The following is a 13,026-nucleotide window of genomic DNA, read 5'->3' on the forward strand; positions in this document are numbered from 1 at the left end:
TTTTAAGATAGTACCACTGCCATTTCTCTTAAAGTTGTCTGAAACGTATGTACTTTCAAAGTAATCTATTAGATCAATGGTATTTTGCGCTGCTATATTTTTTAGATGCGAAAACTCTTGTTTAACATGTTCAACAGGTAAAAACTCTGAGATCAAAATTATTCACATAATTCATGTTGGACTTGTATTCTCGAAGGAACACTGATATTTTACAACAGAAAAGACAAAATTATTCATCAGTTTTATATAGAGTTGTCAGTCCATATTGCTAAATCTTTCCCCAAATGTTTTGCCGCAAATGAAAGAAGCAAACTTGAATTTGAATATCATTTCAAAAATATGTACTGCTTTATAAACTTATATTTTGAATTTAAAAAAAAAAGTCTCCGGCGCAGGATAGATATTCAGTTCTGAACACTTATTTTGAATTGCCTGAAAATCATGTGTAGTATTCTTCTTATGTAATTGATTGTGTAACACGTATCTTTCTTCTACAATCTACATACCTAAGAAAAATGTTTGTTCAGTTTCCAACAAAGCAGAACAACTGAAAAAAAAATAAAGTGATAGTTCTTAATGTAATTAGTTATAATATACGATACTAATTAAATAACAAAAACTAACAATGATACTATCTGAATCCAAGGTATTTAGATTATGATAGCACACATAACTGCATTATAGTACTCGCGCCGAGTCGTGAAGCTTGACCTAGATCTACCGATTTCACCACCCAATAGAACGCGAGGGTGTGTTCCAGTCGTCAACCCCCACCCATCAAATTTTGTCAGTGTCTTCTCTCGCGCTACACGGAAAACATCTCCCGAGAGTACAGTGTTGTCGGATTGGAGTCAAGTTCCGTTTTGTTAATTCTTTTTTGTTGCGTTATATTTTCGTTGTTACTATTTGTGCTATTATACCATTTTAGAATAGTTGTTACAGTAGTTATTGTTGTGTAGTGTTATTATTGGCAATTTTAAAATTCCTTTTTTATATACTCGTTTACTATGTCTTCAATGTTTGGCAGCATTGTTGGTAAATTTCAGCTGTTTGACGTTCCCCCATGCGTGCGCTCGGGAAGCGGCTCCACGAATTGTACCGAAGTTTTCCGATGTGTTGGAGCTCAAGCAAAATATTTCTATGATTGGTTTAAAGCCCAAGCTTCACGACTCGGTGCGAGTACTATAGTTCCTCGTAGCTCTTCTGGCTTTTAGCGGTCTTCAATGTATGCACAACAGATATAGAGGACTCTCCAAGTGGAATCTGAGAGTCCTCCTGATTACGTACAACTGCGTGAAAAGCTCGGAGGGATTGAAAAGTTCCTATCCATGAACCACGTAGGTGAGTCAGCAAGACGTTGTAAACATTCCTCAGTAGAAAATACTAAAACCCGAGACTGCGATTTTTCATAGTTGTCATATATGAGAAATGGCTGGAGTCTTCCCCTCCAGTTGTTGACCATGGCGTACCCGTAATAAATGTAAATAGATTAGGAAGTAATCTCTTCCTTTACAATATGAAACTATGCATCAAGAAACAATATTTAAAAGGTTAAAATTATATAAACTTAAATAGCTAAAGCTCGTCCATTAGACAATCTAACAAATAAAACAAATTTCTATTCAGAGTAACATTTTTTTTTTCAATATAATTCATGTCACACTAAGCACTATATATACACTTAGCTCGTAACTTGATTTCCGCTTTCATCTAAATCATATCATATCAAAATAAGGTTACGATTTACCTTCCAGGAATAGGTCCTCCAAAGATTATGGCTCTACAATTTTCAAATTCCCCTAAGGTCTTATAGTATGTTTACACATTTCTTCATTTGGTAATCTGCACCTCACACTATCTTCATGTTTTTTTTTCTGTAACTTCCACGTATACTTGATTTCGAGAAGGTCTTGCTAGCTCCTTAATAGTGTTCCGACTTCTGAATTTTCACACCTTCATAAACTGGAGGGTGCAAATGTTCAGGCAAGTCTACAACTTTTGATATCAATTCAACAGTATTTAGAATTGCAGTACACTTGAATTTATTTCTATCTACACACCTCCAAAGGATGTAATCCTTTAAATCAAACTGTTTCGTGTACTCATACCATTCGATAAATTCTCTTTAACCTTGATTTACATTACTTGCTGAACAAAACATCATATGCACAACAAAATTATTAACGTGTAACAGGAAAAAAGGACACGAACTTCTGTGAAAATGTAGAAAAACTCCCCTCTTAATCAAATCCATGCATTTCTGTGCATTGTATTCTCAATTGGAATTGGAATCACTCTCCAATATTTATAGAAGTTAATGTAAGTTGATATATACTTTATTAGATTTATTAGAATTCTCTATTGTATCATTTTTTTTTCTGTTTGCCATATTTTCCGTTTGCCATTTTCTCCGTTGCCGTTATTTCCTAGACTTCTGTGTTATTTTCTTTTCTAATTTCGTACTCAGATTCAGATGACGAACTCCCAAAAACAGTATAGTTATTTTTATGATATTGTACTACGATCTTTGTGATTTTAAAAATCTCCAACCCTGGTTTTATTGTTCATTCCTACCTTGCACCATAAAACTTTGCTTTGCACTTATCTAGTGGCAGACGCTTCTATTCTTGTGCTTTAAATAATAAGAATAATATTAAAGTGCACTTGTTGCGCTGTTTATTACCTTTGCTGTAGACGACAGCTCGTCTTCGTACAAGGGGAAAAGAAAATATGTTGTTTGAATCACACAAATTGGTATATTCGATAATGTTTTTATGAATGGACCGGCGACTTCCTGATAGGTTGCATTGAATAGAAGTCTGAGTAGCTTAGGAAGGTGAAGTTGCCTTCTGACTATACAAGGTATGAACGTATTAGTTTAGCTTCTATTTTGTTATACTATATCCTTTGATACTTAAGACTTACACACTGAGGTACTGGGTCAAATTTCGTTTCATGTTTGTATTCGCTTTCGGCATTACTCGAGCAGACGGTTGTACCAAATTTACTCGAGCAGATGGTTCTACCAAATTTTGCCACATTTCTTACATTTTCAGGATAGGTTAGAGCTTTGTATTTCTTTTAGCAAAAAATGCACTAAATGAGAAGGTCCATTACTACTTGCAGATTGACTTCAGAAGGGCTCAGTATAAACACAGTTTAAACGTATGGCATATAAACAATGAACTACAGTGCATAAAACATAAACCAGCTTATGCTAAGTGGGTACTAGAAAGCACGAATGTTATCTAACCGAGTCAGGGCATGAGCGCAGCAGGCATGTAAAACGGTAGCGACAGGGTGCGTCCGTAGGGAGGAGACGCGCCAGCGACGGGGGCATACACATGAACGAGGATTGGGGTTACGTTCAAAAGTGACCCTTCAGTTTCAAAACCTACAAAAAAGAATTAAAACAGCTAGGCTACGTTGGTTTAAGTTAAATTTGGTTAGTTTAGGTTACCTGGTAAGGGTTTAGTTAGACTAAAACAGTGGCTGAAACCGGTTTTCATAGTAGCTTCAATCGTCACTTAAATTCAGTAATCCGTGTTCTAATAAAGATTAGTAGATTCCATTCATTACTTTTATATAATTTTGTAGAACTGAATGCAGAAACATTACATTGAACGCACCGATTCGCCATCCTATAAGACTGCCATGCTGCTGAATCATCGGAACCTTCGGCGTCTTGCAAATAATACCTACTTCTATATATCTTTTTTCCAGGGTTGGCTGGTTTAAACCAGCTGTTTTTTAAAAAAAAAAAAACCAACTGGTTTAAACCAAAAAACAAAAAAATGTTCGTAAAAGTGTGTTTGTAAAATCTTGAGTTGATGAGTTGATTTTACTTTGCGTCCCTTTCAGCAGCGAGGCTATATGAGACGTGGACCTACTGATTAACGTGGAATCCGAACCACATGAGCTTCCGCCGGGAATCGAACCCGGGTCTCCCACGCCAAAGGCGCGTACGCTAACTGCTTAGCCACGAGGGAGCTCGTTTGTAAAATCTTGATGAACACACATTTGTGGGTTATCATGTTTCACTCCCGTTTATTATTCGTATTATATTCAGACCTAAATTCCCCATTCGTTACTCAAAAAGATTATACTACAAAAGCAACTTTTTTTTACAAGTTTATAAATTTTATTTTGTGATTTTTTTGTAGTTGTTATTATTATGTAATTGCAATCGAAGAAAAATTCTAAATATTGTTTCGTTTCAATGTTTACTATTGATAAAATACATCGAAAATGCCGTACTTTTTGTGTGGGGGGAGGGGGGTCATACAAACCCCACGAGAGGCATTTAGTGAAATAAGTATCTTTGGTATCTATCTATGTATGAATGAGTTTGAGCCACAGTGGACTCAAATAATTCGTATCTTTATTCACTTTTCTTATTGATATGCAGATTAAGTCGGTGTATTTCTTTAATTTGGACCAATAAAAGTCGTTGTTAACTAACTTGAACTAAATTAGTTCTTCTGTACTCCGTAGTACTTTGAAATTGTTCATATGTAATTCTGTGTAATGGTTTCACTTGTGCAACTGTTTATCTTTTTGTCCTTTTGAAATGACTCTTGACAGTTATATTAAGAAGCATGTAAAGATCAGTACAACGTATTTTTTTATTTATTTATTTATTTTTTTTTATCAGGATTCCTTCGTGAGTGAGTCGGCAGACGTATCACATTTGTGGCCAATTACTGCTGGTTCTGAGTTCAAATGGAGGACAATTTCTCTCGGATGTTACTCGAGAAGCGGTTTTTATTCCGCTTAAAGCTTATGTGACCCCTTTCAGTATAACCCGGTTGTTGCATAATAACATCAAGGCGAAACAAACTTATTTATGTCCATATATAATATGAATATATAGAGCAAATCATTTAAACCATAAAAACCTGGTTTAAACCAAAAAAACCGGGTTTTCTGGTTTTTTAAATAAAAACCATGGTTTTTGCCAACCCTGCTTTTTTCGTATTAATCGTATTAAACATAATTTAACAGCCAAGCTTGCACACTTAAACATCACATAACAATTCCAAATCATTTCTTATCTCATTTCTTCTGTAAATTGTCCTAATTTTTATAGAAAACGAGGGGCAATTCTAAACTTAACCCGAGGATAGTGGAAGAGCACACTTACACGTACACTACTTTCACTGTAACTGAAGATTCAATTCTATATGCTGTGCACTGACAGTAATTACTTATATTCAAACTCCTATTCCTCAACGAAAAATGTTTCACATCGTATTTTACCCACGCTTTCTTGATGGTAGTTTATACGGGGCCGATGTACAATAGGAATAAAGTGTAGGTGCAGAATACGTTTAACAACACCATATTTTGCAGAATTTAAGTAATAAATATATTATGTCATTTCAGAACACCAATATATAAATAATGATAATCTCGTGCAAATTTACAATACACCGTCAAATTTGCCTGACATGATTCCATAAGGCAGTTGCTAAAGTTGATAATATACTCGCAAATTAATGTGACCCCTTACGGGTATAATTACACGCCATAAAAGCTGTTGTGCAAAAAAACACGGTAAATATTAGCAGAAGGGTTCCAGAAGTACGTAAAAAAAGTACAAAATTTACGGGACAAATGGAAGATGCAAGTAATTGGACTAACATAACCTAACCAAATCTAACCTATATACCAATGGTAGAACTTTCTTTGTCTTTCTGTGATAAGCTTTTGTAAATAAAAAATTTTCTGCAGGAATTCTTCAAAAAGTGTCTGCAGAAGAAATCTTGTAATTATTAGAAATACGCTTTACGCGACGTAAAAAACAGTTCAAACTATATTTATGCGAGTCGTCCATGCATTTAAAAATGAAATGAAATCTGTGAGTTTTACGTCCCACGGTTATGCCGGTTAGGCTAAAGGAGACGGTGATGATGAGTAATGAATGAAATGGTGGAATGAAGAAAGTGGGAGGAAACGGGAGAACCCCGAGAAAACCCACGCATACGGTATTTGTCAACCACAAAGTTCACTTGGCGGGGGCTGGGATCGAACCCGGGACCCCTAGCACCAGAGGTGAACGCTCTACCACTGAGCCACCGCGGCCCCTCCATGCATTTAAGACATCTACACACAGCGGGCATGTTTTTACACTTTTCTGTTGGCTATATTTTTTTCCTCAGGCAAATTTTCTGCGATCACATCACAGATCGCGGTATGTTCTACTATGGGGACCTACATTAACTTAAACTAAACCAAACTAACCTAATATTAATAGAAATAAATAAGAGAAATTCTACTTTTTTTTTTTTTTTTGAAAATTATGCCAGACCCCTACACTAATATCATCTACTATATACTAACCTTAACTAACCTAATGTGCACAGAAACTACCGAAATCGTAACATTTTTCGAAAAAAAAAAAAAAAATAGCTGGACCACTAAACATTGTCCAAAACACTAATCAACCTCTGCTAGGTAGTCACTAAAGAGCACGAAACTATCTAACCGATTTATGTATCCACAACATGTTTTACTATGTGCTGATGATGTAAATGTCCGTGTAACAGTGGACAATCCAGATGAACTAGAAAGTAAATTAAAACAAACTGTAGATGTTAGAATCTACTAGAGGGAAAATTAAGAAAAAACAAATATTTTGTACATCTATAAATTAATGGTGACCAAAAACAACCTTCCTATTAAGGTGGCACTGATGCTGAAGTATATCCTCCATTATGACAGTTGCAAGATGATAGCACGTAGTATAATTAATGAAATATAGCTCAAAATTATGATTATCTCTTAAACTTTATTTTCTATTTAACTAGAACATTCTGCAATGGCACGACTTATATTCAGGGTGGAAAAATCATGATGTTTTTAAAACAATCATTTTTGTTGATTTTTTTTTATTTAAATCAAATCTTTCTTCTCGTATAATGCAAGTCTCGAACTGGAGAAAAAACATTAGGAATTAGTATTAAATGTTAATTATGCTATTTAAGTGAAAGTATTAGGGTGTATTTTGAATTAATCCTCAATCGTTAACCTATTCAATTTCAAACAATGTTTATTAAGCATCACGGAAAAAGTACAGCACGTTTATCAACATGACACTTTTTTTCACAAAAGTTACTGGTATTTGGTAGGGGCATATTTTAAAAAAAAATCAGAGGCACGAAATAAGTATAAAATAAATTTCTCCTAAAGTTATATAATCTAATTTTTTTTCAAGTTTCGGAGAGGGGATCGGACCCCTTTAAATACGCCCCTATTATCTGAAAACAAACAAACAGACGTACACAAAAGAATTTTCGTCTTAAATGACTATGGTGATTTTCCCGTTATCTGTTCAAAACGGGGTTTTCCCTATTCATCCTCTGCATGCGACTCATTTCCATACTGTTCTGTACACATATTTGAATCTCATTATATTATGATTATTATCTTCCATAATCGAAATAACAGAACAGAAGTGGGACTGTACTTATTTTCACTTAAAATTAATTTATTTCTGATTTTGATTTAAATCAACGATTTTTATTTAAAAAATCAAGTGATTTAAATCGTGGTTTAAATCAGACTGATTTAAATTAATCCATCCTGCTTATATTAGTTAAGAGATCACATCAAGCTTAACAAAGTTACACACTTAAGGATAAAATCTGATGCGTAGTTTTCGAGAAAATCGTTAAAAATGAACTTTTATAACGCTAAAAAGTATGTCCTTCGTTGTGAATAGTGACTGATAGTTCCGCGGGAACAGATCGTTTGATCTTGCATGATGGTCTGGTGAACCAGCCAACTGGACCTAATTGAAACGCCGGTTGTTTTTAAGAGTCCATGTTAATAATAGGTCTCGTCTTTCATAACTTCGGTGTTACATAAGGATTGAAATAACAAAAATCCCAGTCTCGAACTGAACTAGGTAGTCACTACAAACTAACATTACATATATTCTGATTCAGGGTGTGGTAAAGCTGAAGTACCCGCGCGGGCGAGATTTTATCTTGTTTCCATTTTTTAAAAAAAAAAAAAAATATACTCCTGATTTCTTAATAACACATCCAATTACTAATCTTCACAAGTTTCACAAGTTTTGTTTTGATGGTTCAGCGAGCGTTAGGGCCGGCGTGAACGGAGATAGACAAGTAATACGAAGGCTCAGGGCCATGTACCACCATCAGTTATATTACCTTTGGAAAGCATACAGATATGTTATAGCAATACAGATAAAGTAATAATAAGGAAGTAAAGGCACATACCTTAGCGTTTTTTGGTTTCATTTAAGCATCGATAATTTCAGTGTCCCATTGTAATGGTAAAATCTGTAGAAATTAAATGCACTTACACTAAGCTTAATTCCAAAAGAGTGGAAACTTAGATAACATAACTTCCCCTCTGAATAAATAACTAGATTCAGAGTGCTATTAAATTCGTTACTAAGTTTTTTTTTTTTTTTTTTTTTTTTTTTTTTTTTAATTGAGGATTTTCACTGAAATTGAAACAATAACCATGTTTTAAGTCTGAATGGTCTTTGAAAACGGATGCCTGATCGTGATTCCGAAATATTGGATGTTATTTCCCTAGAAGCAGAAAATAGGTTAACATTAATTTTATTCGTATTTTTAACATATAGGTTACCTAATACTAATTTTATTCGTATTTGTAATATATACTTCATTCACTCTGTTAGTCATCTATGTAGTTGCATTTTGTATTAGGACTATTTTCTGTACACTTGTCGACTTAGATTTTTGCAGTGTTAATATGTATATCTTTTATTTGTTTCAGATCGATCTGTATTCAAATTGTGAATCAAAATGAGGGTGACTCATTTTCTTTTGCGTCAACATATCGACCGAATGTTCAAGAAACATTGGAAGATACAGAGCAAGCGGAAAATTCAGGATACAGGATCAGTGGATACATTGAAGGAGAAAAGAATTCCAGTGTATAATCCGGAAGATGTAGTAAAAGAAGAAAGAGTTCTTGAAAAGCAAGTATTTAACATAAAAATACAAGTTTCTACAGCTGCTTTTGCTTGCTTAGCGACTCTACGTAGCTGCATTGGTAGATAATTAGATCTGGCATCGGGCAGAGAGCTCAACCAAGACCCAATAGATCAGATTAAAAATACAAAAAATGTAAAACTTATACTGGCCATTTCTTAACTTTACGTTAGTGAATACAAGGGTGCAGATTATTATAAAGCAATACATTATTATTTATTGCTGATTGAACATGTGGAACACATTAATATTAGTCAATACTAACCTGTCACTATTCGTATGAGACTGAAATTATCTTCAAATGCTCATCTATATTTCAGGCACAAATCTCGGGTGCTATTCGTCTGGATGACTCTAAGTTTAGAGTATTCATATTAGTTAGTCATTGATTAAAATAATGCACTATTTAATCTTTAATAGAATAATTTGGAGCTTAACACAAGAGCAGGTAGAAACCTCTCTATAGGAATTTTGTGTTATAGTAAATACTATTGATATGTATAAATTATCATCATTACTTTATTACCATTGAAGTACTATAATAGAACACACAATTTAGTACAAGTTTAACATGGTATAAGCTTCGAACCGTTCTGGTAAAATTAACCACTTCTAGTTTCAACGTTGATAGCCATAAGGACAAATACGGTGATATATAACGATTAGCAATTTTTGGAATAGATTCAGCGTTTCAAGGAAAGATACTTTCGTCACTTGCATCTCTACTGAAGCCAGAAGTGGTAGAAATTTACTACTACTTCCGATTTCAGTATTGATCTCTATAGAGCAAAAAGATTTACCAAGCAAAAAGCAATGAGATACTGACAAGTGCTTTTTCATCGATTCACCATTCATAGAATAGGTTCCATCTCATCCTTAATCCTTCTTTCAAACGGGAAGTGGTTAAAATTAATCATTTCCGATTTCAGCGTTGATGACCATAGAACAAAAATTAGTAGATAGCGATAAGCGTTTTCTTTTTTTCCTTTTCTTTTCTTTCTTTCTTTTTTTTTTTAAGTCTTTTCAGAGTACCAAGGAAGGATACCATCTTCAGCCACAACTTTAAAAATTTAAAAATTTATTACTTCTAGTTTCACTTAGGAGAGTCGGAAGCTTGGAAGCTTAAAGAAAATTCAGGAATTACAGAAATCTGTAAGTAAAATAATAGTTAGAATTCCCGAGCGTGGTTTTGGGTTGTCTTTTTCACTATATTTTCTAAATAGATGTTAACAGTGTTCGTGAGAGATGTCATTCTTAACAAATTATGCTTTTATGTAGCCGAATTTTATATATATATATATATAATTTTAGTTTATTATTATTATTATTATTTTCAGGATAAATGTTGTTGGAGTATTTCCGAAACCGCAACCTAAAGATGAGACTCATCCGTTATGGCATGATGAACCATGTTATATGTACAGAGATAAAAGCGTGTTGTTAGAAGGTGTTGATCAAGCAAAGATTCTAACCAAAACAGTTGAAATGGAAGCTGGACTTCCTTGTGAAATCGAGAATTTGATTGGTGCAGAAGAGTTACCTAATCAAGACACGTTAGTAAAGAGGTCAGTAATGATGCATAAGTATTTATGTAAGGTAGAACTTCAGTATCATTTTTAAAGTTTAATCAAGGTAATAACATTTTTCTGGAGGTTTAAAAAAACTTAAAGCAAAATAATTGTGATATTTTCGTTGTGCGCACACTGGATGCAGAGAACAAGTAACATTAAAACTAGTATTAAAGACGTTAGGAACGAAAACCATTTGAACAAAAAGAAGATAGAGTATCAGGTATTGCAAATATTTGAAGACAACAAGTGCTTGCACACGAGCTAGGATTTTACAAGATATGTTTTCCAAAGTAATGGGGATTTGCTGTGTTCCTGAATACTACAGGGCTAAAAATACTTTCATGTACAAACAAGTCCGTGCTCCTTGCAGTTATATTAATCGACACCGGCCAAAATGGTTTAGCTTCTTTGTGAGTGAAGACGTGTTTCTTAATCGCTAATTTTGAAAATAAGGAAAACACTCGTCATTCTCAAAGAACTATTGCTTTCTTTGTATCGAAATGAGTGTAAAAACAAATGAAACTATTCAACGATTGCAAGAAATATTTGCGAATTAGTAGTATTCGAAAGTACGGTTTAATGTTGGTTGATTGATTTAAATCTGGCAGAACATTCTTGAAAGATGATTTTTATAGTGAACTTACGAATACAGCTGTTAATGTCGATGCTATGGAGGACCTCTTCCAGGAAGAGAGACATATAATTGTTCTCAAGTATAATCATTAGTAGAGGCAGGTACATGAAATTCTGTACGATCATTTGGAAGCCAGCTAAATTTCAGGTCTCTCGGGTATGCTGTCGTTCGAACTGAGCAAAATCTGCATAGATCCGAGATCAGCCATTAACTTCAGGAGGTGTTAATCGATTCAGTGACTTATTCTGACGTAATCTAATTAGAATTGACGAAAAACACTAAGGTTGAAACTTCAATACAACTGTTAATTGATAAGTGATACAGAAAGGATACATTGTGAAATGTTTACTGTTTCTCGATTGCTTTCAGCTTTGTGTCCAAACTGTTGTCAGAGATGTGAAAATCGTAGTATACGATCATTCGAATGGGTTGGTCTATTGCCTAGAAAATCTCTGGAACATTTCGGAAATTACCAGTTCGGAATGAAATTATAGTTACAAGGGCTTAAGTCTTAATAATATAGTGAATGCTGAAATAGTTCTGGTTCTCTCCAGAGACCAAATCAGCCAAAGGTTGCAGTACTTGCCACCACGCATTGCACTGCCAAGTGATGAAATAGTTATGCCGAAAGTATCGTACTGTTGCGGCCGATTATGTTTCAAAAATGAACAGTAATTCTGTCGTGGACACACAGAGTCTTTAACACTGCGATTGTATAATTTTAGACCGCCAACTCGCACTATTTTATTCTTCTCGTCATGTGCATACGTATGGCTTGAACAGAAGACTTCATTTACTCTGAGTTAGTTAGGTATCTGTCTAACGTGGGATATAAGCGATAATCAATATTTCCGTTTCATGGCGTATATACAGTGGTGTTGTCACTATAAAAGTTCCAACCCTCGTAAATTCCATACCTCAGAAACCAAAAGTCAGTCTAAGGAGTAGTGTAGACCAGAAGGAGTATATTGACGTAAAATACGTTCTATTCCTGTGTTGATAAAGTAATGGATACGGTATATACTGATAAATACTACGGGTTTCATCTTAATGATAAAATTGTAGCGAGCGGTCCCAGGTTCGATTCCCGGTGTGACATTTGGTCGAAAAAGTGTAAAAGTTTTTCAGGCCAGCTATCCTGAGTGAGGTTGTCCTCATTCACACTAGGCAAATGCCGGGATTGTACCTAACATATAGGTCCCACGAAGCTTCCTTCCTTCCCCAATCCTTTCTACAGATACTGCGAATGCCGAGGGACGTTATCTCTCATACGTGATGGGATAACGGGGCTATAGATGCCGAAAGCCCAGAAATCTAAATCCTAATTAATTATGAGATTACAAGTTTATCTTTGAACCCGTGATACTCTTCTTTTAGTTTATGTTAAAATTTCGACTTGCGCTGGGTCATGTTCGCAACAATTTAAATTTGTAATTTTTTTAAAAAAAATCGTGAAGTGAACCTGTGAACCTCTACACATTGAAAGTAAAAACTCTTAAAATAAATTTGTATTTTTCTTTTGATTTGATTTTATCCAATTACACCCATGATCAAGATTTCCACTTTTATATCTTAATTCCTGTAGATGTCTTGATAAACCTGAAGTGTTTTAGGAAAAAAAAAATTGTTCGGATTATTATACTCTGCTGAAATGGGAATAATCTAGGATCGTCACATCAAACCGGGTGAAAAGTTACAAATGACAAAAAATGAGTTTCACTTCCTTCTTACCAGGGATTTCCGAAAGAATAAAGAAAGTAACCAACACTTATGGTATTAATTTTTCTGTGAAATCATGTAGTTGCTTTGAAAATTCATTGTCCGCTTA

The 13,026-nt window shown here is 34.4% G+C and overlaps 1 protein-coding gene across 2 annotated transcripts in view; it reads left to right on the forward strand.

The window, feature by feature from the left end:
• The first annotated feature begins 1,317 nt into the window (after nt 1-1,317).
• Nucleotides 1,318-13,026, forward strand: part of mRpL37 (mitochondrial ribosomal protein L37) — a 54,987-nt gene continuing 43,278 nt past the window's right edge. Inside the window, exons 1-3 of one of the 2 annotated variants that reach the window (XM_081730514.1) lie at nt 1,318-1,341; nt 8,776-8,980; nt 10,331-10,558. In XM_081730514.1, the coding sequence (XP_081586640.1) occupies nt 8,805-8,980; nt 10,331-10,558 (404 nt within the window). In that variant the 5' untranslated portion in view covers nt 1,318-1,341; nt 8,776-8,804. Of the gene's footprint in view, nt 1,342-2,560; nt 2,863-8,775; nt 8,981-10,330; nt 10,559-13,026 lie in introns of those variants that run through there. The other variant, XM_081730513.1, reaches the window with a different exon arrangement.

Source organism: Thermobia domestica, chromosome 11, assembly GCF_964235325.1.
Source record: "Thermobia domestica chromosome 11, izTheDome1.hap1.1, whole genome shotgun sequence".
Classification (NCBI taxonomy): domain Eukaryota; kingdom Metazoa; phylum Arthropoda; class Insecta; order Zygentoma; family Lepismatidae; genus Thermobia; species Thermobia domestica.